The sequence below is a fragment of the Equus przewalskii genome, chromosome 15 (genome assembly GCF_037783145.1).
Source record: "Equus przewalskii isolate Varuska chromosome 15, EquPr2, whole genome shotgun sequence".
Taxonomy (NCBI): Eukaryota; Metazoa; Chordata; class Mammalia; order Perissodactyla; family Equidae; genus Equus; species Equus przewalskii.
In genome coordinates, this window is record NC_091845.1 from 71146432 (window position 1) to 71173465 (window position 27034).

General features: G+C 53.0%; 1 protein-coding gene across 1 annotated transcript in view; it reads right to left on the reverse strand.

Annotated features, from left to right (window-relative positions):
- Positions 1-224: 224 nt before the first annotated feature.
- SLCO2A1 (solute carrier organic anion transporter family member 2A1) overlaps positions 225-27034 on the reverse strand; it is an 83019-nt gene continuing 56209 nt past the window's right edge. The window contains exons 4-14 of the mRNA XM_008512913.2: positions 19854-20081; positions 18892-18990; positions 17231-17361; positions 15362-15440; positions 14653-14817; positions 13356-13545; positions 11547-11706; positions 8996-9165; positions 5856-5920; positions 3186-3309; positions 225-2247 (exon numbers count right to left, since the gene is read on the reverse strand). Of these exons, the coding sequence (XP_008511135.1) occupies positions 2127-2247; positions 3186-3309; positions 5856-5920; positions 8996-9165; positions 11547-11706; positions 13356-13545; positions 14653-14817; positions 15362-15440; positions 17231-17361; positions 18892-18990; positions 19854-20081 (1532 nt within the window). The 3' untranslated portion in view covers positions 225-2126. The remainder of the gene's footprint in view (positions 2248-3185; positions 3310-5855; positions 5921-8995; positions 9166-11546; positions 11707-13355; positions 13546-14652; positions 14818-15361; positions 15441-17230; positions 17362-18891; positions 18991-19853; positions 20082-27034) is intronic.

Sequence of the window (27034 nt, forward strand, 5' to 3'; positions counted from 1 at the left end):
AGCACTGTGGGCCTTTGACTGCTACCTGCAGAAACTCCACCGAAGGAACAAGAAGCACCTGCTGCCTGCTCTGTACCAGGCTGATGGGCTGAGAGTTGCATGACCTCTGATCCCCATGGCCAGAGGCCCCTGAGGGCTATGGAATGGGCACCTCCTCTGGCTAGAAGGTGCAGGTTCTGTCTGCTCTGACAGACATGACAGTACAAATTCATGACCAAGTTACATCAATAGCAAAATTATAATATATTAATAGCAATATCATAATAGAATAAAGGCTTCGGAGGGCAATCAATCTTCCAGAATCTCAAGATTGGCATTCACCATTCGTAAGCTCAGTTGAAGGCAGAGCCTTCAGAATTTGGTTAAATTGCAGCAAGAAGGACCAGGGTTAGCTGTGGGAATCATTTTCTAAGCAGGACCACTTTAAATGCTGAAACTGGCCCCTGAGGTTGCATGGAGCTGTGCTTCCTGAGTGAGATCTTTGGAAATAAGCCTGGTGGCTTTGGAAATAAGGCTGTCTGTAACAGTGGCTTTCACAAAGACTTCAGTCTCATGGCAGTTTGGCCGTTGACATAAATTTTTTGGTTTACCACCATATGAGGCCTTTCTGGAGGTGGTTTCTGGTATGCTTTGGGAGGGGTCTTCCAAGGAGTGGCATTCAAGAGATCCACGTGTGGCAGTGACCAACACCCAGCTGCCCCGGAGGACATGGTGAGTCAACTCTCTCTCGCAAAGGGCCAAGTGCAGGGTCAGTCTGGTGGGGCATGGATGGTCAAGATCCTGTTGACAGTCTTCTTGCTGTGCCTCCCCCCGCTGCCCACTGAGCACACTCTGGGAGGAGGCCGTGGTGTCGATCGAGGGAGGGGAGGGGAGATCTCAGGGAAGCTCAGTGGAGAACCAGGTACTAGCACTGCCTTGTACAAAGTTGGTCTCCAATAAATATAAGATTTGTTGATGAAAGGCCTCTTTTGTTGGCTGTCTACCACACGGCAGCAGGGTCCCTCCACCCAGTCCCACAGAGAGCGCCCACCTCTCTAGAGGCAGTGAGTAGAGGCTGAGAAAATGTTAATGAACACAGGTGGGTTTGAAGCCAGGAAAGTCAGCCTCACCGGCCTCTGTTCTGTGGGCTGCAGCTTGCCATCCAGCATGGCAGCATTTGACATTCCCTTTGCTTCATCATTCGTTTTGCTGACATCCTGGACTGCCTCTGTTTATTCCACGGCATACAAGCTGATGTCCAGACAGAGAAGTCCGTGTGAAGCTGCCTCCTCTGCTCCCAGGGAAACTTGGGGAGGGTCTTCCCATCACTCTGTGATGAGGGGTCTTGTCCCCACATTGTGGGGGTGGGAGGGTAGCATCATGACCATTTCACAGCCTCCCTCAGGTCTTCACTATGCTGTGGCTTTCTTAGTTTGAAACGTACCCCAAGAAAGAGAGAGAAACATGCACAGACCCATGTATAGAAGGGTCTAGAGTTAATGTGAACAGCATTTGGATGACCCACCCTTGGGGTATCTTAGTCCTTTCTCTGGTGCCTGAGAGTGGGTAATTGAGAGAAGACCAGCTGGTCATACTTCCCAACATGGCAGCTTCAAAAGTGGCCTCCGGGGGTAGGAAGCGAGGAGCTGCAGGGCAAGGAGCCACCGCCTCTTGGGTTCTGTGCTGATGCTGAACCCAGACGCAAAGGGGACTATAGTCAGGCTCCCCTTCCCTTAGCCTGGCTCTGGCCATTAATAAGCCCTCTCACTCCCTTCTTCCTCTGGGCAGATGCCCCCTTTTCTCTCTCCCCTGAGGAAACCACCTACAGGACTGGTGAGGGGCAGGGGCCGCCTCAGTGGGCATCCTCACTGGAGCACTCAGCACTGAGGAGAGCCTGAGCATCTGAAGGAGCCAGGGAAGCCCTGGCCCTCCAGCTCTGTGCCCGCCCAGCCCAGGTGCGGAGCGGCCCTAAGGACCTGAGGGGGCTTTTGGGAGGCGGAGGCAGGGAAGGCAAATGGTGACTGGGGTTTTCTTTCTTATTTAAAAAACAAAAGGGAATGACGTGTTAACAATAGTAAATACAGCAGGAGTGGAGGGACAGGGTCTACTCTCTGGAGCAGGGCGGTGGCCTGGCCAAGGGTCAAGGGTCAGATGAGGCCCTCAGACTTTTCCTGCACATTGTACTCCTTGTTCTTCTTCACTCGCCAGCTGATGAAGAAGAGCAGCAGCGCGCCCAGCGCCTTGTAGCCCACCTGCATGCCCAGGTACCTGTGGGGCAGGAGGAGACAGGACCACTGAGCGGGTGTAGAGGCTCTGTGGCCCGCTCCCAGGGCCAGGGCCACCAGGAAGAGCAGCATTATTCTCAGAGTGGCCCAGGGAATGTGTGGTCACCACTCAGGTAAGGATCCATCACCACCCAGGTGGGGACCACTTTCTTCATTCCTTTGACCCAAAAGGGTACAGGCCTCGCAGGGAGTAGGCACAGACTCCTAATCCAGTGGTCCTCACCCCTGCACTGGTGCCCCCAGAGGGCCAGAGGCAACACTGCAGCCCCAGCCAGCCTGAAGGGTCCTGATGGCCCAGCACCGCCAGAAGGAGAGGGGCACCTTCTCCCTGCCCTCATGGTCAGCCCCTCTCCGGGCCTTCTAGGCCACTCTCACAGCATTTCCAGCCCCCGTCCAGCCCCCAGAAGCCCACTCTCCTCACTCTTTCAGGTCTGTGTGATGATGGCAGCAGGAAAGGTGGCTGGAAGGGGTGTGGAACTCAGTGGGGCTGCAGCTAGGCTCAGGCCGGCTGCGGCAGGTTGGGTCCCCCGCTCTTGGCCTCTGACAGGAGCCGTGACGGGGCCACCTCTTTCTGAGCAGTGGGAGGCTGACCTGGCACCATCGTCCACAGCCACAGCCTGTCCCTCGGACTCCAGCCATGCCCCTTCCCTTTGACAAACTTCTTTCTGCTGCTGTCCCTCCCGTGGGCCTGGGGGGACTGCAGATTGGGGGCCACCTCAGAGCAGCTCCAGCGTCTTGTTACTTGGACGGCTCTCTGTGAACCCTGAGATGCCCATCGTGGTGACTCCCTGTCCATGGCAGCACCCTCCATCCTCTCCCTCAGAAGCCCGACAGCCCCACTGTAGCCGCCAGAGCCGATGACTGCCCTTTGCTCAGGCCTGGGGCCTGGCCGCCTTGACACACACCGTGCAGGGCCCTCACCTGTCTCTGAGAGCGTCATTGTCGTAGTAGGCACAGGCCCCTCGCCTGCCTGAGCACTGCAAGTTCCACCGGATGCAGGAAGAGTCGATGGCAAGGCCGTAGAGGGCTGGAGATGGCAGCCAGGCTGGCATCAGCGGGAAGAGAGTTCAGAGAGCCCAGGTCACGCGGAGCTACCAGCAGAGGCTCCTGGCAGGGTGGGGAGCGAGCCCTCCCAGCGCCCCTGCACGGTTCACACGTATGACAACGGCTCTGGCCCACCCCTCGGAACCACATCGACTTTGGAAAGCAGAATAGCTTTCCGTGAAGCCTGCATTATTCTTTCACTGGAGGCTTAGAAGAGAAAAGCGACCTGAGCCATCCTTGCAGGGCAGAGGGAGTCACAGAGGTCACCTTGGTGCCTGCTCAGGCAGACAACATCGTTCCCACACTTGGGATTGGCCCCAAGTGGAGATACGCTAACCTTCACTGTGTAGCGGGAGGCTGTTAGGCATCGACTCCTAAGCTCTCACAGCAGCCGGGAGGCGGGTGGGTGCCTTCCCTTTAACGAGGAGGAAGGTGGACTTGGCTAGCTCCCTGTCGCAGAGCCAAGAGGGGTCAGCGCTGGACTCTGAACCCTAGTTTATAGGGGTTCGAATCGCATGTTCTTCCACCACACCAGGCTGCCCTGCTGGCTTACACAGCACCCTCAGAACACCCCCAATACCCTGGCTGCTCAGAGCCTCTGCCTCAGGCCCCCTGAACATCCCTGCAGCTGAGTGGTGAGAGCTGGTCCAGCAGCTCGTATCCCTTAGTGCTGGTAAATATTCAGGACTGCCCCGTCTCATCAGATGCAGTGCTAGGCAGTCACTGGACTGGGCAGGGGCTTGTCTGGGATCCCTGCCAAGGTCAGCCCATCCCATTCTCAGAACCACTGTGTGAGAACAGCCTCCCAGGCTGTTTAAGGCCCTGTGAGAAGCTGCTTCCGGAGGAAAGAGAGGCAGTCTTCTGCTTGTGGCTCCACACATAAGTGGAACCTTTGAGAACCAGCCTCCACTCAACCCTGCTCACTCCCAAGTCTCTAGGTAACGGGGGATGAAAACTGGCCACGAGACTGACCTCCAGTGATGCTTCCCTAAATAGAAATGCAGTCCAGAGGAAATTTCAATCAAGTCCCAGCAGGTAGTTTTAAACTTGCTGGGGTTTATAGGTACGAAGACCTTTTTCCTAACCTGGAGTGGAATTGCTTTCTTGGGTCATAAACAGAATCCTTCCAGGCCTGAGTTTTCTAACTGTGGTCCCACATGGAGTTATCTGAGCTCAAGTGAAAAAAGAAAGGCAGCGTTGCTTTGAGCAGTGGGAGAGTCGTTTTTCAGGCCGCTGGAGGAAGCAGGGCAGGGCTCCTCAGAGCCCATCCTCACCGCTGGTTGGGCTGGGCAGAACGCAAGGTTTCCTTCCCAGCGGAGGTCTCCGAGGAAGTTATAAATGGTAAGTTATAAATGAAAATCAGGAGCTGTGATGACAATCGTGCCTCTGCCACCAGGACAGGGTAGATCCTGCCGCCCTGTGTCCTCTGTGCTTGTAATACAGGCCAGAGGGGCAGGGTCTGAAGAGGCCGTACTGGGACGAGAGGAGCAAGTGGCCCAAGACTAAGGAATCCCACTGAAAAAGTTCATTCCTCGTCATCTGAACGCTTCACCCAACCTCGGTTGGAGAGTGCTCTGCAGAGGCTCCTGCTCAGCTGGCCCCGGGAGGGACATCGCCAACACACCCCAGAATAATGGAAGCCACGGCAGGGCGAAGTGCAGACCTGGCACTTACATACATAACAATAATAACGCACAGTAGGCTCTGCAGGGATTTTGGAGTTGAAGGTCAGAAAGCACACCTTGATAGTAAGTCAAGTCTCTCCACTGCAAACTCCATATTCCTCACTGCAGTTTGTGTCCACTAATAAATACGTCCTCAGTTGAATTCCGTCCCTTTACTTCATTTACCTGTCACTGCAAGGGTCTCCATCTTAGAGCCTCGTGTCTAATCTAGTGCCTGGATGTGTCAAGAAGGGACAGGCCAGCACACGCCATCTGGGAAGAGGCCCACAATGTGCCCCTTCCCCCCAGTCCACCCGGGAAGGGCTGGGGGTCCCCTGCTCCCTGCAGGTTGCTCGTCCTCCCTGAGGGGCACTGCTGACCGCTTGTGCACAGCTCCATTCCTCCTGGGCTCCTGGCTGCTTGAGGGCAGGCAGGGTTTGCCGCAGAGGCCCCCTTCTGAGAAACATTTGCCAAACAGAGGTAGGAGGAGTGAATTTTGTAAAACGGGAGGGACGCCAGGGCTGGGCTCAGCTGCTGTTCTGGCTGGGACAGGAATGCAAGGTTATGTTCCTACAGCGCGTTCTTGGAGAGAGATTAAAACACACCTGCTTTCAATTCGCTGTTAGGTATTCTCAGCTGTGTCCACTTTCCATTTTCCTTACATAATTTAGTTTGGACTTAATATCATAGATGGAATCTTTCCTAACCTCAAGTAACGGGGAAACCGCCCATATAGGGTTTTGGCACTGGCTGTTGTGTTGACTATGCACAGCTTCTCTTTACAACAGAGGTGAGAGAGGGCTTTCCCCACCCCCACCCCACACCCCCTAAGCCCCAGATGCCCCCTGCTACTCCTCAGGAAGGGGGCGCCTCAGACACTTACCCAGCAGGCGCATCAGCAAGAACTGTACCCCAATGGCAAAGGACTTTTCATCCTGGTTCACCACACTGAAAAGGAAGACCAGGGTCAGGGCTGTGCCTTCCCTGAGGCAGGGGCCGCCAGCCTCGGAGCGTGTCAGAACCTGCCCTCACACGGCCTGACTGGATCCTCCCGGGCCAAGTGCTCCTGTCGTTTATGTCAGTGGTTCTCAAAACATGATCGCTGGACCAGCTGCATCAGCATCTCCTGGGAACTTGTTAGAAATGCAGATTCTCAGGCCCCACTTCAGCCCTAAGAACCAGAGAGTCTGGGCACAGGGACCAGCGATGTGTGTTTTCAGAAGCCCTCCAGGGCATTCTGTTGCACACTCACATTTGAGAACCACTGATCTCTGTGATTTTCAAGGCTGCCCAGGGCCCCCTTCAAGAGGCAGAGGGCAGAAGAGGCTGGGAGCAGAGAGAAGGATGCCGAAGGGCGTGTTTACAGCAGCAGGTCTGAACAACTCCCCTCGAGAGTTTTATAGCAATAAAAGACAGCCTGGTGCAAAGGGTAACTAGGGACCCTTTTGGGCTGTGGGCTTCTGTGTGCAACTGAAAGAATCCCCTACCTAGGGTCAGCTTTGTGGGCGTGTGACCTGTGTGGCCTCACAGGGCCCCACCCTCAGGAAAGCAGTGTTTGGTTTAATTCTTCATTAAAATTCTTGAAATTCTTAATAATTTTGGAACCAGGAGCCTCGCATTTTCATTTTGCACTGAGTCCTGAAAATTATGCAGCCAGTCCTGCCCTTCTGCTTCTTCCCTCAAGAGTGGAAATGTGTTTGGCTGAGGAGGGAAATTCAGAGAAAGGAGGGAGGCTATCTGGAGGTGGTATTGCCAGGCCCTGCCATCCCAGCTGGGCATGGAGCAGAGAGGAAGGATGCCCCTCTACACAAGGTGGGGAGCCAGTCCATAATAGATGCCCCCTTGTCTTGGTCCTTACCCCCAGGCACAGTCTCCTAGATTCTCAACTAAATGGGAGTTGGACACCCCAATTTGACTTCTGATGGAGATCTTGAGCCCCTTCTGGTCTCTGCCAGTGTTAGCCCTGAATTAATGCTGGCTTTCTGACTACTCTCCTTCCTTCCACATTGTCGGTGAACCTTCACTCCCAGCCTCTATTCCCATGCCTAATGGGGGTCCAGGACTGATGCAAATAATGCTTGGGTCACCTACAAAGTCATCCTTGTCTCAGCTTCTTTACACTAAATAGCATCCATTCTCACATCTTTCCCAGTGAGATTTATCCTTAAGCCATTTGGGGATCCTGGGGCATCTTCTCCAGTTTCACTCCACTCCCTTCTAGGAGAGATTGCCTAGGAAAGCCCATCTTGTGGTTGAAATGCTGCTCCTCCTCCACTCCTTCCCATCACTGGGGCTGACAGAAGTCCCCCGGGAGGTGATCTCACAGGGATTGCCTGCCCCCACTGCTCAGGAACTTCCCCAGGAAATGTCCCTAACCTATTCCGTCTCCTCATCATGGCCGCCCACAGATCTTTCTCAGAGTCGAGGGTCCACTATGGTCCATCTGAATTGGGGTACAAGAAGGGAATGCCAATCAAGGGCCTTAGGTGAAAGTGTCGGTCCTTGGAATGCACAGGACCGGGAGCAGCAGAGAAGAGGGTGACCATGGTGTTGGGAGAGGCAGTATGCCGGGGGCTCTCAGCATCCCTACATGTTTGTGTGGAATATGCCAAGAATGCAACGCCCTGACTGCTCTGTTCCTTGGCCGTTTCTCGGTTCTGCAGTTGCAATGAGCAACCTTGAGACAGGAGGTAAAATCTTCCCCTAGGCCAAGAGCAGATTTGGTCTATATAAACAGTGGCTCTCCCATGCTCAGTGTTCCTCAGCTGTGACAAACCCACTGCATGTGAAATGTACACCTGGGCCCCTCCATGTCACCCGTTAGGACTTGGGGGACAAGGATAAATGAAGCAATAGGAGGTTCATGCTGCTCGCTGTGCTGTTAGTAACAAAGCCCTTTGTTTCTGACCCAGGAATCTCCTGTCTTCTGCCAGCATCCTTGAAACAGTAACAGAAACAGGAGCTTGGTAGTGTGCAGGCTAACTTGTAAACAGGGTAAGTCCTAGACCCTGACAAGTGGCTGCTTCTATTCCTTCCTCATCTCCTAGCCTGAGGAAAATAGGTTGTTGACATCTAGCTAGCTGTTAATTATAGTAATTTGGTTAATAATGATAATTAACCAATATGTAGAGCACCTTGTATTTACAAAGCAATTTACCAAAAACTCCTGACATCGATCCTTTGAGGTCAACATCATCGACCCCATCTCATAAGCGCGGAAACTGAGACTCAGTGAGGTTGGCCACACCCTGGGACACTCAGCCAGTGGACGGCAGAGCTGGGCCTTTGACCCTGGCACTGGGCATCCACTCCTACGCTTTCCCCCTCTCTGCTTGTGAGGTTGGTGAGGACAAGGGAGGCAGGCAGGTGGTGGGTGAAGTGCTATTTTTTTGGCTGAAATGCTGTTTTCTCCTTTGCAGACGGTGAGGTGAACGGAGGGTCATTCCCCATCAAGACCTCAGAGGCCCTTCAGTGCCACTGTAATGGGACACCGCTCCCCTCCCGCCTGCCTTGGCCAGCGTCTCCCTCTGACCTGAGAGTGTAGTCCTGGCGCCTAATACACTGGGCTTTTCTCATTTTCATCCTTTCCCTTCACTCTGTCTCTGGAACTTTCCTCATTTTCCTTCCTCAATTTTGTGTATCCAGCTGAGTTCTCCTCACTCTCAGTTCTTCCGGCATTTAAGAATATGTGAATCTACAGGCATTTCCACAATGTGGAGCCAGGCAGCCTGGCTTGCTCAGGCGGCTCAGCCCTTGGCCGGCTCTGCCCTCCTGGGTCCCACGTGCGGAATGGAGGCGCCAATGGGGCTGCGGCACATGGATGGTGCTGGGAGATGCTGAGGCGATGCACAGGTCCTGGTGTGGGTGGGCCCTGGCCCTGTGGCACTGATATCACCTCCAGGTACCACCCTAGGGACACTGCACATTCACGTTCAAAAGACTGAGGGCCAGCAAAGGGAGAAGAGACAAGAAGCCGGCGGCCGGGCCAAAGCCGAGGGAAACGGGGAAGGAAGGCACCCTCACCGCAGGACCATCATGTAGAGGGGGTTGTGGGAGATGCAGGCTATGAGGGCCACGAAGGAGATGAGGAAGATGGTCGGGAGCAGGTAGTGGGCGCAGGGGATGGGGCACGATCCCGTCTTTGCTGAAGCGGATCTCCCGGTCCCCGTCACGCAGCTGCAGTTCAGATAGGTCTAGAAATGGAGAGGGAGGGGAAGGGGGGAATCTGCCGTTACTATTTCATCTCCATACACGTCGAAGGTCTGCTCTTGCCAAAGAGTCCCTCAGGTTTCAACCCCTCTGCTGCCGGGTCCCCTGGGCAGCTGGGTGAGGCTGACGGAGGGTGAGAGGAGACCAGGTGAGGGTTTCAAGGCGCCCCATGGAGCCCACCTCTGACCACTGTTTGGGCGGTAGAAACCGTCTTCACCCAAACCAGTAGTCCAGCATGGGCTGGGCTCCTCCAGCATTACTCCCACGTCAGCACGTGTGGGATTCCACTGCCAGGCCAGGCTCACCCAGCTCAGGACCAGGGCTAGGAGGGCTTGCCTCTGGGCCAGGCCACCCTGTGCCCAGCAGCGGAGGTTTTGTGGGTGGTGGTTTGTGCTGTTCGTGTGTTTACTGCAGGGAGGGTGAAGGACGCATAAATAGGAGCAGACAGCAGTGGGAACACAATGGAATGCACCAAGCCCCCCCCTCTGTCGGGCCTTTGCCAGAGCTTCCTGCCTGAGAGGAATTCCTCCTGTCTGTAAAGGGCTCGAGAGAAGGAGGTCCGTCTCAAGTCTGCAAGTCCATGTGGCTCCACTCTGCTGTACAGCTCGCCTTGGTGGCCACTGCCTGTGTCAGATGGTCTTCCCCTTCCCTCTCTCAGTGTATGATAGACTAGCCTATGGCCATTTAAGTGTCAAAGCAGTTATAAGGCCATGGTTGGAAATAATGAGCTAGTGTGCTTCCTTCTACCAGACAGCAGGAACTATGCATGCTCTTCATTTGGCTGCTAGGAAGCTCAGAAATAAGTCATATACAATATGGCTGCTACTTTCCTCCATCTGGATTTTTTAAATGCAGATTTTTTTCCTTATAATTTACTATTTTTTCTTGATAGTATGCTAATGGATATATTTGTGCTGTTGTTGGAAACTTGTCAAGATTATTTCTGGAAGTAGATGAGTCAGAGGTGAGTAAACAAAGATAAGAAAACCACAGAAGCCACGACAGACACCTCCATCTAGAGGGCAACTGAGAGAGCATCTTGTTCAAGCTCCTTGTGCCCCCTCTGCCCAAGAACCCCACTCCTCTGCCCACAGAAGTGGCAGTGGCAGCAGCCCTGCCCGGTCCTCTCAGAGGAGGATGGGAAGTGGGGACCGGCCTCGCCCACGCCCTCCACACAGGCTGAAGGGGATGAGGCGCACTCCTCACCTTACGGCCTCCTTAGGGGAACTGCACAGACTTCCTATCACTCTTAGGAAAAAGAACATCCAACTCCTAAGCCTGGCCTGCCCGGCTCTGGCCCCTGCCTGCTCCCTGGCCCGACTGGGCGAGACATTCCTCCTCGCTCAGCGCCAGCCCTGGCCGTCTCTTTTTTCTCCTACGCCCAGCTCACTCACTCCCTGGGACCTTGCACTTGCTGTTCATTTACCCAGACTGCTTCACTCCCATGTCTTCACGGAGTTTCCTTCTTCTATTCGTTCAGTTCTAATGTCACCTCCTCAGGGAGGCCCCCCAGGCACTCTCTGGCCATTAAATCTCTTCACGGCACAGGTTACTTTCTAAAAGATCTTGTGCATTTATTTGATAGAATGCAAACTCCACGAGAGCAGGACTTGTCTGATGGGCTCACCGCCGACTCCTCGGCACCCTTGGCCGTGCCGGGCGTCCACTAAGTATTTGTTGAATAACTGATCAAACGACTCAAGTTGGTTTCCCGCTGGCTGATCCTAGGAGGCCAGAAGCCATAGCGCTCAGAGGGCTGTTAGGACCTCACCAAGTGAGCATGGGGAAGGTGGCTGGTGGCCAGGAGACACCTGACTTTGAATAGATGTGTCCCTGGACTGAGGCAGGGCTTGGGTTCTAGCCCCAGATCTGCCCCTAAATAGCTGCACGGCTTCAGGCCAGTTAGGTGGCCACTCCTGGGACCTGAGGGCTTGACCAAATGCCAAATGCCTCCAGCTCTAATCTTCCAGGTCCACATCACAGAGGACCTTCTGCCCTCAATTTATCTGGGCCTGTCCGTGTGGCTTTCCAGGATGCAGGACCCAGAGATGCCCATTAGGATCCATCAGGACGAGACTCGAAGGCCTCGGCTGAAGGACTGCCTTGGCCTGTTTCTGCTCTGAGCATTGTTGGCCTCAGGAATGCAAGTTTGTTGAACACGGGCCAACCTTTAATTGACTTTGGGATGCAGGGATCTGGTCATGACCTTAGGGAAGGGGAGGTGGAGAGAGGGCGGGTGTGGCCCGGAGGCCAGGATGCTGGGAATGAGCGTGGCATGGGTGGCCCGCTGCCGTCCAGGAGCCTCGGAGCAGTCCGCGAGCGCGCACGCTGCGCGGAGACCTCGTGGGGCTCCTGCTGCGCTTACCTTGGAGGCTGCAGGGCCGATACTGATGTTCTTGCAGCCAGCGTGGCACGGGGAGCGGTACTCCACTCCATTGTCCCCACAGACTGGGTGGAAGATGGTGTCCGGGCACCAGCAGTCCCTGTGGCAGGCGGGGGGCTGTGGCGGTATAGAACTTGATGTGCTGCCAGCAAGACAGGAAATGGGGAATCAGATAAAGCAAGACCAAAGAAAAATCCCTCCGCTCCAGCAGCATGCGCTCCGCCTGGTTGTGTGTCTGTGCGGCTGTTTGTCTTGGGCCAGTGCCACCCTGGGATCAGAATTATGCCATCGGAGCCCACGGGGGATTGGCTGCTGGCCGATGCTCAGAGCACCTCTCCGTTTCTTCTGCCACCAGGAACCCAAACCTGCTACTCATAGTCAGAAAGGCTTGGTGGGCAAACCCTCTCACTGCAGAAGGGGTCAAGACAACCCACCACCTGGCCTCTGATGGAAGAGATGGCGCAGATGCTGTATAAAGGCACAGGCAATAGTTCCCTGGGCTCAGGTTGAGGGACTCTCTGAGGACAAGCTGGGGTCAAGATGGCTCCTGTCTTTGGGCCTTGGTAGATATTGCCCCAGTCACTCCATCCCCCTGAGCTTCAACCAAGGGGATTTCATTGGCTGATCTCACCATCTGCGCCCCCTGCCCTGCCCCATATCTGACATTCATGATCTTTGGGGAGGGTTGGGGTAGGGCTGACAAACCGCAGTCTGGAGCTTTGCTACAATCATCATGATAGTTAACACTAAGAGGGCATCTCTTATGTGCCAGGCTCTGTGCCCAGGGCTTTCCATAAACAGTCATCACAATGACTACAATTGACTATGCTCCTTTGGTGGATGAGAAAACTGCAGATTAGATAAGTTAAGTAATTTTCCCCAACTAATCAAGAGCAGTCCAGAACTGGAGTCCAGTCTGATGACAAAGCCCTGTGCTAAACTCCCAGTGAAGGCCACCAAAGCCCAAAGCCTTCTCGGCTTCTCTCAGCCTACAGTTAGTCTGCAGAGACAAATACAAACAGGGGTGAAGGGGGGTCGCGCTGGGGTGGGGAAGGAGGGGTGTCCTGAGCAGCCCTCCCTTCTCTCCTTCCTCCACCAAAGAGAAAGACAGAGAAAACACCCAGGCTGAAAGGTACAGCATCTCGGGATGTTGCAAACTCACTAGGCAAAATCTAAAAGAAGAGGTGGTTGAAAGCGGCACCCAGAAGAAATTAAATGTCCTTCGCTCAGTCCCCTCCCCTCACAGGGCTCTAAAGCTCTTCCTGCACATGAGGCCAGACTTAACACTTAGGACCATGCTGCTTTATGCAAACCGAAGGTGTGCTTTACCTGCCCTCTTCCTCACCTGCCCTACTTTTTCAAGTCTGCTAGCACTTTCATTGTTCTCTTACAGATCTTTTTAAGTCTCCTTCTCTCATCTTTCTTCAGCAGCTCAATAAGACTCTGTAATTCTAGCTGGCACAGAGCTGATGCTAAACATAGCGTATTTCCTGGTTCCTGAGGCTCACAGCCCTACAGATTCATCCTGAAACCAAACTAATTCATTTTTGGTGCTTCTTAAAAAACAGAACCCTAACCCTGATTGCTGGTGGCCCACTAGGACCCTCCGATTTCTTCTTATACTTGAGCATACTATTCAAGACCTGATTTTCTAAGTAGCCACATAAGAGATTAGATCAAAAAGTGAAAAGGAGAGAAGAGAGTTGAAGAAGCAGAAAGGGAGAAGTATGGCAGTCAGATCCATGGTCTGACCCAAGCAAAGGGTATATTCTCACCCCTCATTCCCATTACCTAGGTGGGTAGACCTCTGCTACAGGCGGGGTGGAGCATCCCATGAAGAAGAGAGGGGCACAGAGGATCATGGAGATGGTGATGATGGTGGCAGCCACGCGGGGAATGGTTTGCAGAGAGAAAACGAAACGCTTCATGAGGATTCCTCCAAACAGCATCCCCAGGGCCGCAGCGGGGAGGTTTACGGCACCTAGAGAGACAGAGAGAGAGAGAGAAAGAGGGAAGCTGGTCTGGGTGCACAGGCCTGGGAGTGCGTGTGGGCCCAGACACTGAGCTGGACCATGGAGAAGGCAGCATGGCTTCCTGAGGGAACATTTGATGTGTTCAATGGCAGTAGGAGTAGCTGACATTAATTGAGCATATACAGTTTTCCAGGCACATCTACAGAGTTATCCTGACAGAGAGGATTGCCCTGCCTGTGCAAAGAATGAAGAAAGAAGTGGGGCCCTTGCAGCCACAGGGATGTGGGCTGAATGCGTTTATTTATGTGCGTTTATTAAGCAGCGTTCCTTACCTGGCCCCTCAGTGCATCCTCGCTGTGACCACATGGGGTTAGCAAGGCACTGGTGGTGCCCTCTGCCTGATGTGCTAATTAATTAGGGGCCAAAGGCTAGAGGGATGAGGTCCCAGCCAAGGGCCACACAGGAGGTTTGGAGTCACGCTCTGACCACCTTGCCACATTCCTATGGTCAAGCTCACTGTGGATTGGGCCCAATAATTTACTTGAGTCCTTGGTGAGAACGCATCAGTGCTTCTCAACCTCAGCTGCAAAAGACCCCGATGCTCAGCCCCACCCAGAGATTCGGCTTTCACTGATTGAGTGTGGGGCCTGGGCATCTGTATTTTTTAAAGCTCTCCAGGGGAACCTCAAGTGCAGCCAGGTTTGAGAGTCACTGGATCACGTGCTCCTCACCCACACAAATGTATTCAAGTCCTTGGAGAAGATGGGAAAACCCAGAAGGCATTTACCTAAGTCCAAACTCAATCTTCTCTCTTTCCTCTGCTGCCCCCGATAATGCCAGGGCCTCTGGGAGGCTATCAGGCTTCCAGCCCATCTGACCGGGAAGAAGGCAGCCCCCAGCCTCCACCCACTCCTGCCTGGAATGATAGCAGCCCCAGAAATCTGCCAAGAACATTCTAGATTGCCAACCAGGAAAAATGTCCTTAAAATTCTTTCTCCGGGGCAAGTCCTCCCCTGACTCCTGTCTGTATCTGGTCTGGCCTCTCCCGTCCCTGGATGGGCAGCAGGAGGGCTGGGCCCGGCTCAGGCAGAGACGCTCAGCTCCTGGGGACCCACCGATGAGGAAGTTGGCATAGGCCGCGGAGGCACCATACTGCTTCTCCAGGAACTTGTTGAGGAAGGTGGAGAGGCCAGCAATGACGGAGGAGAAGGTGCACTGGGCCAGGACTGTCAGCATGAAGAGCGGGTTCATCAGGAGCTTCAGAAAGATGCGGGGAAACCCTGCAAAGAGACGGCCGTCAGGGGCCAGGCCTTTGGGGCATTCGTCACCGTGAGAATGGCTGCTGCCCTTCCACCTCCTTCCAGGCAGCTCTCCTCTCTTCCTCAGGGCACAATCCAAGGTACCAAGATGTTCAGGGGACAGTCCAGGGGCACACAGCCACTCAGACCTCCACTCAACATGCTCATGGGCTGGATAAAATGAGGATGTGCCTAGAAGAACTCAGGGGGAGGGTGGATAGAAATAGAACCAGCACTGGGACGCTTCTCCTCACGTGATAGCCACCTCCACAGGAAGGGAGGAGAGAGGAGAACATGGGGGTCAGACTATGGGGGTGGGGCCGACTTTGCTTGAATTTGGGTCTCCTGGAACCGCAAAGAAGCAGTCCCCAGGACCCCTGGCAAAACCCCTCCTCGGAGATGGGCCAATCACAGACCACCTGCTCTTACTGCCCCTTACCACACACGAGACCATATGGCCTGGGGTATCCCCTGACCCCCCTCCCCAAGCCAGCCCACCCAGGGCTTTGCCGGGTCAGTCAGTTACGTTTAATGAAATCCATCAGGGAGCCTCTTGGCTTGACCTCCTCCATCTTCCTTGCCCCGTTCACTATGGCAGGAGACCTCTGAAGGCAGCAAAGGGGGTGAGTGTTAATGGCCCAGGCTCCCTGCAGCCACCCTTCCCTGGGCCCTTGACCCTCTGGTCTTGGGGGTTCTGGGCTGGGCGGCAGTGAGCTGCCCCAGGTGTGTGTATGTGTGTGTGTGTGTGTGTGTGTGTGCGTCCAGAGAAGGCTCATTTGAAGCAAACACCACCTGCGTGTCAGTGAGCCCCGTGCTTTGGCTGCCGACCAGAAAGCATCCATGCCAGTGCCTCCCAAGATACCTCCGGGCACGTGATATCACATCTAACTTTCCCATGACTGATGCCAAAAGGGGTCTGACTGGATCTCACCCCTTGTCTGTCCATCACGGCTCTGCTTCTTCCCTGTCCTCAGATTCCAGGGGTGCTAGCTTCTGGGACACTCTAGTCTAGCATGACCTCTTTCTAGCTCTCTCTTTATATCTCCACTATGGGCTCCCCGCTTCCTTCTGGGCCCAAAGTTGAGTCCTTTTAACTGCTGTTCTTTCCTGGCCTGTGTTCTGTGCAACTCCCCTCCGTGAACTCGCCCACGTCTTCTGAACTCATCAGCGACAGCTCTGGACCACCAGGCACATGCAAGGGCCCTGAGCTCTGACTCTGTCAGGATCCTCAGGGGGCTGCGTCGCCAGGCACAGGAGCTCCCAGTAGTGCACACTCCATGTTGGGCACCATGCCTAGCGTCCCACATGCACCGTCCCATTCCTCACAGCCTTGGTCTGAGACAGGAACTCTGTCTCCAGTGTTTTAAAGGAGAGGAAACTTGCCTAAGATCACTCAGCCAGCAGAGCTGGATTCAAACTCAGAACCACCATGATGTGCTGGCAGCTTCTGAAATTCTTCCTCAAGACAAGCTGGGGCTCTCCCATCACTGCCCCTCCTCCAATTGCTGGGCCTGGGTTTCACTGCTGGACATCAAGCTCTGACTCTGGCCCGAAACCTGGATGCAAACTTCAGCCCCTCTCCTCCTCCAAGCCAGCTCACTGCTGAGTCCTTCTCGCACCGCCTCCAAGAACGTCTGTCCCTGCCCTTCCCTCAGCTGCCCGGCCATTGCCCTGGGCCTCAGCTGCATCCTCCATCTCTATGCTGGCCTCTTCAGATCTCCAGCCTTCATTCCTTCCTGACCCCCCAACCTCAACCTCGCTGCCATGTTTCCACCTGAGTGGTCACCCAGTCACTGCCGTGTCCCAGAACTTCATGGGATCAGAACAAGTTTCAGAGCCTTCAGGCCAACATCAAAACCCCCACTCAGACTTCTCGTCCCTGTTTTCCATTCTCATCTTTCCCTGATTTCTTTCCCAAACAGAAACGACTAAAAGATGCATGGAAGGGCAGTGCTCAAAATATGCTCCACTCTCAGCTCATACCCACGCTCTTCAGCCCTAGGAATCCCCTCTTACTCTGTCCTTCATGTTCAGACCCAATGGGCTGGATTCAATGCAAAAGTTGATGGCACCAGCTCACATGTGCAGTCTTCATTGGCTCTTAACTCTTTGTTCCAATTTAGACGAATTCTGTGTTTCCCAAACTACGTTCCCTGGAGCTTCCTGATCCCCAAGATGCTCACATGGTAAGGGACCACTGATGAGATACCACTGTTTGGAAATTCACCAGTACTCTCTCCTCTCAAAGCCTCTGAGAGGCTGCATCATGAAACGTGTTTAGATTTCACCCAGAATTTGCTGAACTTGCGGCAGCTTCTCAGTTCTGTTTATTTTCTCCCCACACCTCCCTTTTTTAAACTCCTATGGGTAGAGTCACGGGCTCTCAGAACCTTACCTCCACTCCTCTGGCCATTGTTCGAGGAAAGAAAAAGAAGGGGAAAGACGTGAGAACCAAGAGGGCTGAGGAAATGAGCAGGCCCAGCCACCAGGCTCCAATCCATCGGGGGTCTCCAGGGCTCAAATTAACTGCAGTGAAGAGAAAGCGAAGGACACAAGTATTTGATGGATGAATGCATGATCTCACCTTACTGGAACGCTCTAATCAGGGGGATTTCTTCCCACGATGGAGAAAAGGTAAGCCATGAGCTAGAACCTTGGTCAAGACAACATTCCCTCTCCAGGCCATTCCGGTCTTCCCAGAGAAGGGAGACCACTGCCCATGAAGCAGAGTATGAGAGAATCCCCAGGCTGAAGGGATCAGAACCTTTGCCTCACCTTATTTTATTCCAGCCTTTGACAGGAATAATGATGAAGGCAGCTGACTCTCTCAAGGCTTACCATGAGCCAGACACCAGATCACGTGTTTACATCTGTTATCCCTCTGTGTCCTCTAATCAAGTCTACGAGGTAGGAACTTCCAAAGCATTTTGCCTGTCCCTCTGTCACAGTGCTGGCCTTCCATGCATGGTGGGAGGCTGGGTGGTGCAGGACAAGCTTACAAAGCCCAGAAGTCCTTGCAGGATTCATCTTGGGGCTGGCTCCCTGAATGGTCAGCTCAGTACTCTGCCCTTGTCTATGGACTGTACTTTCTCATTCTAAGATACACAGTGATTTTAGTCCACACCATTCTTTGAAGAATAAGAGCTACACCTGTTAACCTCTCACTATACATCAGGCATCTTCTTTTTAATTTTTTTATGTTTCCTTTTTCTCCCCAAAGCCCCCCAGTACATAGTGGTATATATTTTAGTTGTGGGTCCTTCTAGTTGTGGTAAATGGGATGCCGCCTCAGTGTGGCCTGATGAGTGGTGCCATGTCTGCCAAGATTCGAACTGGTGAAACCCTGGGCTGCTGAAGCGGGGCATGTGAACTTAACCACTCGGCCATGGGGCCAGCCCCTAGCCTCAGGCATCTTCTAATCTTTGCAAAAACTCTATTTTACTATCATTAGACCCATTTTACAGAGGAGGAAACTGAGGTCCACAAAGGTAAAGATACTTGCCCAGGATCACTCAGCCAGTAAGAAGTGGAACCAGGATTAGACCCAGGTTGTCCACTGCCAGTGCCCGCACAGTTAAACACGATGTTATACCCCTTCGGGTGTGAGTCATAATCCATGTGTCTGTTTTATGTAATGCTTCTTTTTTTTTCCTCAAAAGGACTCTTATTAAATCTTTTTTATTTTTAAACAATCAAAACCATCTTAGAATCAAAGGACCATAGAAATATTTTTAATATCACCACCAAGATGGGCAGCTGTGGTGGCAACACCTGAGGCCCTGCCCCAGGTCTCAAGGTTTCCCACTGCAAACTTTTTGAGGGCAGAAAGTGTGTTTTCTTTAGCAGCACCCCTCCCCTGTGTCCAGCACAGGCCTGGTAGGAGGAGGTGTGCGCTGTTCGCTCCTGGCTGTCTGAGGGGGCTGCAGGAGTGAATAAGTGCGTGAGAAGGCGGCGGTGAGCAGCCAAAGCTTCATTCTCTGCCCTGGTTGGCTGGGGGTTGGGGGGAGCCTGCTTCGCGGAACTGGCGATGGGGTGGGCGTCCTCGCACACACTCACCTGTGTCCACCCTGCCGTAGTCCACAAAGATCCGCAGCATGACAGAGCCCAGCAGGTACCCAAAAGCCGGTCCAAACACGGAGATGGCAAATAAGATGGCTGGAAAGGAGAGCAGAAAAAGGAGGCTGAGGGGGATAGAGAGGGTGTGGCAGCCAGGCTCTTTCCCCAGCTGAGGGGTTCCTGAGATGTCACCCCATCTTCCCTCTGACCCTGACAAGTCCACACCTATGGCATTTCCCACAGACAAGGCCAGAGCCACTCAAGATCCTGAGACGTGCAGAACCAAAGCTGTTTCTCCTCCAGCCAGCTGCCAGAGAGATCCACTCGCCAGAAAGGAAATGGCCTCCCCGGCAGTTAAAGATGCTGGCCCAGGGGTGTGCTGGTGGGCAAAGCTTCCTGCAGGTACGATGCTGGTGGCCCTGGCAGGAGCTTTTGGGCCACAGAGCCAGTGGGTGTGGTCTGCCAGGTCTGGGCCGTGGGTCCTGAGGATGCTCACTGTGGCTTGTTCTAAGGGAAGGATTTGGGAAGTTGGATGGTCATCTGCTTCTGCTTTGCATGTGCTTCTTTGAGGCCAACCTGCTCCTAAGGAGATGGCTTGGGAAGACGTGTGCTTCGGCCTGGGCCCAGAGGACTGGACGGCAGCAGTAGCTACTGCAGGTTAAGGAGCTCCTCTGTGCCTGGCTCGGGGCTCAGGTAATCCCACAGCGCCCAGCACACAGATACTCTCAGCCTCGTTCTGCAGGTGGTCTTGGGGCCCTGTGCCCCATTTGCCCAGGATCACATGGCTGGTTGGTGACAGACCTGGCATTCCAACCAGGTCTGTCTGATCCCCACACCTCTGCACTCATTTGCTGTGTTGTGGGGCAGAGAGAGTTAGCCCTTGACTCAGCCCCTCAGGGCCTGAGGAAGTGCCACGTCAGGACCTGCCCCCTCCCTGCAGCCCTCTTCAAGCCGCGACTCACAGATGTACAGGGGCGAGTTGTTGGGCTCCGAGAAGTCGTCCACGTAGGAGATCCCAAACGGCTGAATGGGCACTGTCCCGATGCCTGCCAGCAGCTGGGCAAACACCATGAGCCCCCACATGCTGCTGGTCTCCTTCCGGGGGTCCCGGTTGGGGCTGTGGCATTTACTGTGGGGCAGGTCCTGCTGGGTCCTCTGGCAGAGCTCGGCCTGGAGGTGGCTGCTGTTCCCTGCAATGAGAGTGCACGCCAGTCACACTACCTGTCTCCTGCATCCACCAGCCAGCCTCCAAGCCTGGCCTTTCTCCCAGGCCTTTTGGGAGGGACTCAAGAAACAAAGGTGAGAATGTGGGCTCCCAATCCAGGGCCGCCTTTCACGGGTGGAAGAGGAATCTTTCTCTCCCGGGTCTATATTCTTTCTCCTTTGTGGGTACAGGCAGGGGGCTGAGCATGGAGAGAGCAATACTTTCATCCCAGGAGGAAAGGGTCTCCCACCTGGAAAAGGGGATCCAGGATGAACACCCAGACTTGTGGGCCTTCAGTACCGCTGTGGTCAGCCTCAGTGTCGGGCCCCCACGGGGTGGTCCTCTTTAGCAGGCCAGGGGTTGTTTTGTTCCAAAGAAGACCATGTCACCCCTGGCCTGGGATGCATGGCTCCTGGGTCAACACTCCCAAAGCCCTCACTCCTGGATGAGCCTGGCCTTGCATCACACTGGAGAGCCCAATGCCAAAGGCATTTAGTGTCCTTACCAAGTCTGAGCAAGTCTGTGATTCCCAAGAATCACAGAACTTGGGAAGCTGGAAATGATGTCGAGACCCTTTAGTTCAACCCCTCCTCTTACAGATGGGGAGCTGAGGCTGCATCTTGAGACCCTTGGGTGAGGGTCCCAGAGACCCCCAGTGTGGCCCATGGGCACCATGCTGCCTGTGGCTATAGGAACCTGGCCAGGCTAGACTGTCACTTCCGCGTGCCGCTGTTTTTAATTTGGCCCACACTAAACACTCAGCATTGTCAGCTCTCCAAGGCCCGAGGGCTCTTGAGGGCTCCTTTCCATGAGATCTCTTCTTTTCCTGCCTTGCCCAGGCCAGTGGAAACCAGCGACATCACTGATCTTGTTCTGTGGGTTTGTTCACTTAACACTAATGGGATTTGGTTAGATTCTCATTTGTGGTTCTCCCAGGGAGGGCACGGCCCTGAGCTAGGTGGGCCTCAAAGTCCCATGGAGAGGAAAAGTGGGGGTTGTGGACTAGATCTGCCCCTCACACTGGACTCTGCCCAGGGCTGTTGGGCTCAGGGCTTCCCTGGGCGGTGGGGCTGGGGAGGGGTCTGCCCTCCTCATCATCCTCTCCCCTTCCCCAGACATACACGCTTTGTCCAGCCCGGCCCCGCCATCGCCTGTCCTCTACATTGGTGTTTGTGTAGGACACATTTGAAAACTGCTGGCCTAGGGTGCTCCCCCATCGATCAGGGAGTCTTGTCCCAGGAAATCAAAGGGGCCAAGACGTCTGTCTGGTCCAGGTCGTCCAGACCTGACTCTAGCTTTGTGCAGGGTGTGGAGCACCTGGGCAAGCAGCCAGGCCCTGGCCTTTGGTTAGTGTCCCTCTTCCCTTCCTTCTCCCATCTCACACCCACTATCCCACCTTTCAAGGCAGAATTCAATTAGAGAGTGGTCCAACCTCACCGTGAAATAGGAGGCAGCCTCACAGAATTAGGATGGGGAAGTACCCTTACAACATGGAAAGACAGCTGTAAAGTCCTGTAGGTTCAAAAAATAACTAGCAGTTTGGAGAAGAGTATGATCCCTAGTTTATACAACTTACATGGACTAATTGAATATGCAGAGACAAACTCTGGAGACGACGGCTCTCTCTCTGGGCGATGGGAGTGGGTGTTCTTTGTGTGTGTGTTTGCCTTTATTTTGCAATAGAGCAACAGTAAAATCTTCTAAATTAAAAAAAATTTTCCATAAATAAATATAGCCAGAATTTAACAATGTCTCTCCCATTTCTCATGTCTTTCTTCCACAACCATTGTCCTTCTTTCTGGCCTAGGCCCCAGGCCTGCAAAGGTCTGCATGACACTAGGGCTGCATTTCTCTGCCCTCCCCCCACTGCCTCTCCCCTGTGTGGTGTTGAGCCTTTCTCCCACTTACAGGCTCTACTTTGGAGACCCAAGTTCCAGTGCCAGAACTTTTAAACTCTCGTTTATTGCACAGGCAGACACTGCCGAGGCTGTGACGCACATTGTCTCCTGTTCACAGAGGTTACTGGCCTACCTAAGTGGCTGGTTTGGGACAGAGCTGGCATTTGAACCTGTGTGTGTCTGAATCAAACTCCATACTGAAGTCAAGTCTGAAATGGTCACTTTGAGAAGACACAACACACATTTTTCAGGGATGGAGGAGCCAGGCCTGGGGAGAGTCCTCTGTCCCTAGCCACAAACACAAGGGCTCTCTGATCTCCGTGGGTGGCTGGCACCTTATACTGACTTCCTCCCCAGTAGAGGTGTCCTGGGAAGGGGCTGGCTGCTGGGAGTTTTGCTGAAGTCTGAGACAATGAGATGAAACAAACATACAGTATAAGGAGTCAAGAAATTGGTTTTAGTGAAATAAGCCAGACACAGAAAGACAAATACAGTATGATCTCACATGTGGAATCTAGAACAGTCAAACACGTAGAAGCAGAGAGTAAAATGGTGGTTGAGCCAGAGGCTGTGGGGAGGGAATAATGGGAAGGTGATGGTCAAAGCGTACACAGTTTCAAGTATGCAAGATAAATAAGTTCTGGCGACCAACTCTATAGCAGAGTGCCATAGCTAACGAGACTGCATTGTGTACTTACAATTTGTTAAGAGGGTAGATCTGGTATTAAGTGGTCTTAACACACACAGACACAGACACACACACAGAGTAATAAAGGTGGCAGGAGGAAACTTTGGGAAGTGATAGATAAGTCTATGGCCTTGATGGTGGTGATGGTTTCAAGGGTGTATACTTATCCCCAAACTCATTAAACTGTATGCATTAAACACATACAGCTGTTTACATGTCAATCATACCTCAATAAAGTGGTTTAAAAAGAAAAGAAAGAAAGAAATTGGGTTTAGCCCCAGGTAGCTGTGTGAACTTGAGCAAGTTTCTAAGTCTTTCTGAGCCCCCGCTTCCCTTGAGGCAAAGACCACAAGGTGGCCAGATATGGAGACTCCTATGGGTCATTCACGAGCCAGAAGGTTATGGATCCAGAAAGGGGTGAAGGCATGAAAAGTTGGGCCCCGCTGGGCAGTCGGCAGGTCTGATGGCTGTGCCTGCCCTCTTGAAGGAAGGCTGGTGTGGCTCAGTAACGCTGTGAGGGTCCGATTCGCAGGACAGTCTCTTTATCTGGAAGCACAGAACTGTAAGATGTTCCTGCTGAGAAAGAGACCGTGGGGGCTGTGTAGCCCACTCCCCCGACCCCACTAAGGAATCCTTCTACCAACACTGTCTCGTGTCCAACACCCAGGAACAGGGGTGTGGCGCTGGCAGACTCATCCAGATCCCCATGGGGAGGCCCAGGCAGCCGTGGACAGACAAGGCCAACAGACATTGGAAAGGCTGGACTGGAAGCCTGGGACCTGGGTTCTGGACTGAATCTGTGACTCCGTAGGTCAGTGGCCTTGACTTTGAAAGACCTCAGGATTCTAGGGAGAGGCCAAGCACTGTAGAGGGTGGAGGCTTCTGGAGGTGCGGAGGGGGCAGTGCGGGCTCACTGCTCACTCCCTGCCCTCAATGCGGCAGCCATGCAGGACACCCCAGGACGAGCGTTTACACACGTGGGCTGTGCTGGTCTTTAGAAAAAGTGATGGACGAGTACCGAAACCTCTATGCCCTTCTCAAGACCAGAGGGGCATGTTCAGGAACCAGGGCAGAGCAGGCTGCCCAGCCTTGGAGAGCCCTGCTGGCCCACACTGGCGACAGACCAAACGCAGCTGTGCAATCACTCAAATCGGCACGTACCCTTCTCTGTTCACTGCCCCGTGCCAACTTGGACCGAGCTGATGCATTTCTACAGGCCCATAAATAAAAGGGCTGCTGCCAAGACTTCAAATGGGCATTTCTTTTCAGAAGACTCAAACAAATTTCGAGCATATTTTGTACAGGGAAATAAGCAAAGTTTGAAGTTCCCTAAAACCGTGGGCTGTTGTCACTTGCAAATGTGCTCGGCTAAGCCACCTGTCTGGTCTGTCTAGGTGTGACAGCAGCTCCCTGTCACATGTTGTCTTTAGGCTACGGGGTGGCAGGGCCAGGTCCAGGCTCTGTGGAGGAGTGGTTTAAAGATCACCTGAGAGCAAACGGCCCAACTGGGAAAGAGGTGCAAAGAACAGGCCCCCACTCCCAGCGTGGCCAACAAAGGACCACACGCAGGCCCGTCAGCCACAGTGTGGATGATGCCTGCTTCACAGGGGGAAAGCTTGGATGCTGAGTCCCGAAAAGTCAGCAGAAGCAAATTTCATTCATTCTTGGTTGTTCAGTCATTTGGCCAATAGTGACCGTGGGCAGGCACTCTGCTGGGGTGGGGGACACGGAGGTGACTGAGATGGGCACAGGAGCTGCCCTTACAAACCTTCAGTCGGCTGTGGTACACAGATCATCAAAGAAGCAACCAAGATATTGCTGGGTCAAATCAAAACCACAGTGAGATATCACTTCACACCCATCAGGACGGTTATTATCAAATAACAGAAAACAACAAGCGTTGGGTAAGATGTGGTGAAATTAGAAACTTTGTGTATTGCTGGTAGGAAGGCAAATGGTGCAGCCACTGGAGAAAACAGTATGGCAGTTCCTCAAAAAATTAAAAAATAGGGGCCAGCCCCGTGGCCGAGTGGTTAAGTTCGCGCGCTCCACTTCAGCAGCCCAGGGTTTCGCCGGTTTGGATCCTGGGCGCAGACATGGCATCGCTCATCAGGCCATGCTTAGGCAGCGTCCCACGTGGCACAACTAGAAGGAGTTGCAACTGGAATATACAACTATGTACTGGGGGGCTTTGGAGAGAGGAAGAAGGGAAAAAAAGATTGGCAACAGATGTTAGCTCAGGTGCCAACCTTTAAAAAAAATTAAAAAATAGAATTACCATATGATCCAGCATTTACACTTCTGGATATATACCCCAAAGAACTGAAAGCAAGGACATGAATAGATATTTGTACACGAGTAGTCATAGCAGGATTATTCACAATAGCCAGAAGGTGGAAACAACTCAAATGTCTATCAACGGATGAATGGATAAACAAAATGTAATATATACGTACAATGGAATATTATTGAGCCTTAAAAAGGAAGGGAATTCTGACACACACTACATACAAAATGGATGAACCTTGAAGACGTTATGCTAACTGAAAAAGCCAGACACAAAAGGACAAACATTGCATGATTCCACTTCTATAAGAAACGTAGAATAGACAAATGCATAGAGGCAGAAAGTAGAATGGAGGTGGGGGGCTGGTGAGAGGAGGAATGTGGAGCTAATGTTTAATGGGTACAGTTTCAGTTGGGAAAGATGAAAAAGTTTTGGAGACGGATGGTGATGATGGAGTCCAACGGTAAGAATGTACTTAATGCCACCGAACTGTACACTTAAAAATGGCAAAAATGGCAATTTTCATGTTATGTATATTTCACCACAATAAAAAAAAAACACAGCCTGGTACATACTGAGTTGGGAGAGGATAGGGTCCCAGGGAGCACACGGGAAAGGCACCAAACCAAGTGTTGCTGGAGAGAGGGTTTGGGAAAAGATTCCTGGAGAAGGTGGCCTCTGAGCGCAGAAGAATCAACAGGAGTAGATAGAAGACCAGTGGGGAGGAGGAGAGGGGAACAGCACGTGGAGGGGCTCAGAGATGTGGGTGGCACACTCATAACATGAAATGGAGTTCAGTGTCGTTGTCATGCAAATACAACCAGGGCGAGTCTTGTGTGTCCTGGGAAGGGGCCCGGATTGTATCCTAAGGAAAACCCCAGAGGCGTGAAGATGGTGAGGGGAGCAGTACAATGAACGCACTGGAGAGAGATTAAGACCAGTTTTCAAGGTCCGTGTGTCAGGAGCTGAATTAACCCAGATATTTCGGTGGTAAAATGGGAGACTGAGCATTGCACATGGGGCAGGGAGCGCTGGCCGGCTCCGCAGCTGCGCAGGTGGTGATGCACAGCCCAGAGCGGGTGTGTGTAAGATACACAAGGCCAGGCTTGTAGGAGAGAAGGCGCTTGAGAAACAAAGGATCAGAGAGTAAGTGTTTCTTTTAAGAGTTCTAGTTCTTGATTTTGCCTATTCTCCTTATTTTACTGAATTCACAACTAGTAGAACATTGTTGCTGGCTTGGCTGGCAAAATTATTTTTTGAGGGACATCTAATAGTCATTGAGGATCATAAAAATGTTGATTGCTTACACGTCTTTACGTGGCATGTTGCATGGTACACCAATGCCACAAAAATCCTCATGAAATTTCACCTAATGAAGTGTCCGGGAGGCAAAACTCTCTGCGAGTCACTTAACTTATCATTAACTTTTAAAATGTGAGATTACATGTCAGAAACTGCCTTTACTTAGTAAAAATGCATATTTAAAAAAACAATCAATTGGCCCCAATTAAATCCAAGTCTACTGAGTCGCTGTTTGGCTAGTCTGCCTTCCAGAATGATTCGAGACCTCCCAAGAAACTCTCTTTTTCATATGCCAGCCCTGAGTGGGACCAGATTCATCCTGGACCACGTCTGACACACATGAAAGGGAAATGGCAACTAAATCCACCCGCAGAGGGCAAGGCTTTTTTCACCTGGGAGCTCTGCCCTCCGGGAAGCAGCAGCTGGCTGGCCTGGATGCAGGGAACTCCGGAGCCAGGAAGAGCAGGGCGTGGTGGTGGGTAGGGCTCGCTGTTCCCTGGCTTGACGTGGGAACAGGTGTTTATAGCAGAGACAGACATAGTGTGGCTTCCTCAGAACGCACACCTGGGACTCCTTGCAGTGAGTGGCTGTGGCCAGCTCACTCTGGTGAGAGCAGAATGTTCCAGAATTTAGACCATTATGCGCTTCTCCTAAGAGGACGGGGATAAGTGAGTCCAAGGACCAGAAGAAGGGGGAGGAAAAGACCTTGCATCAGGAGCCTTTGGCAGAATCGGGGGGCTCAGCTTTCTTTGCCCCACTCCACC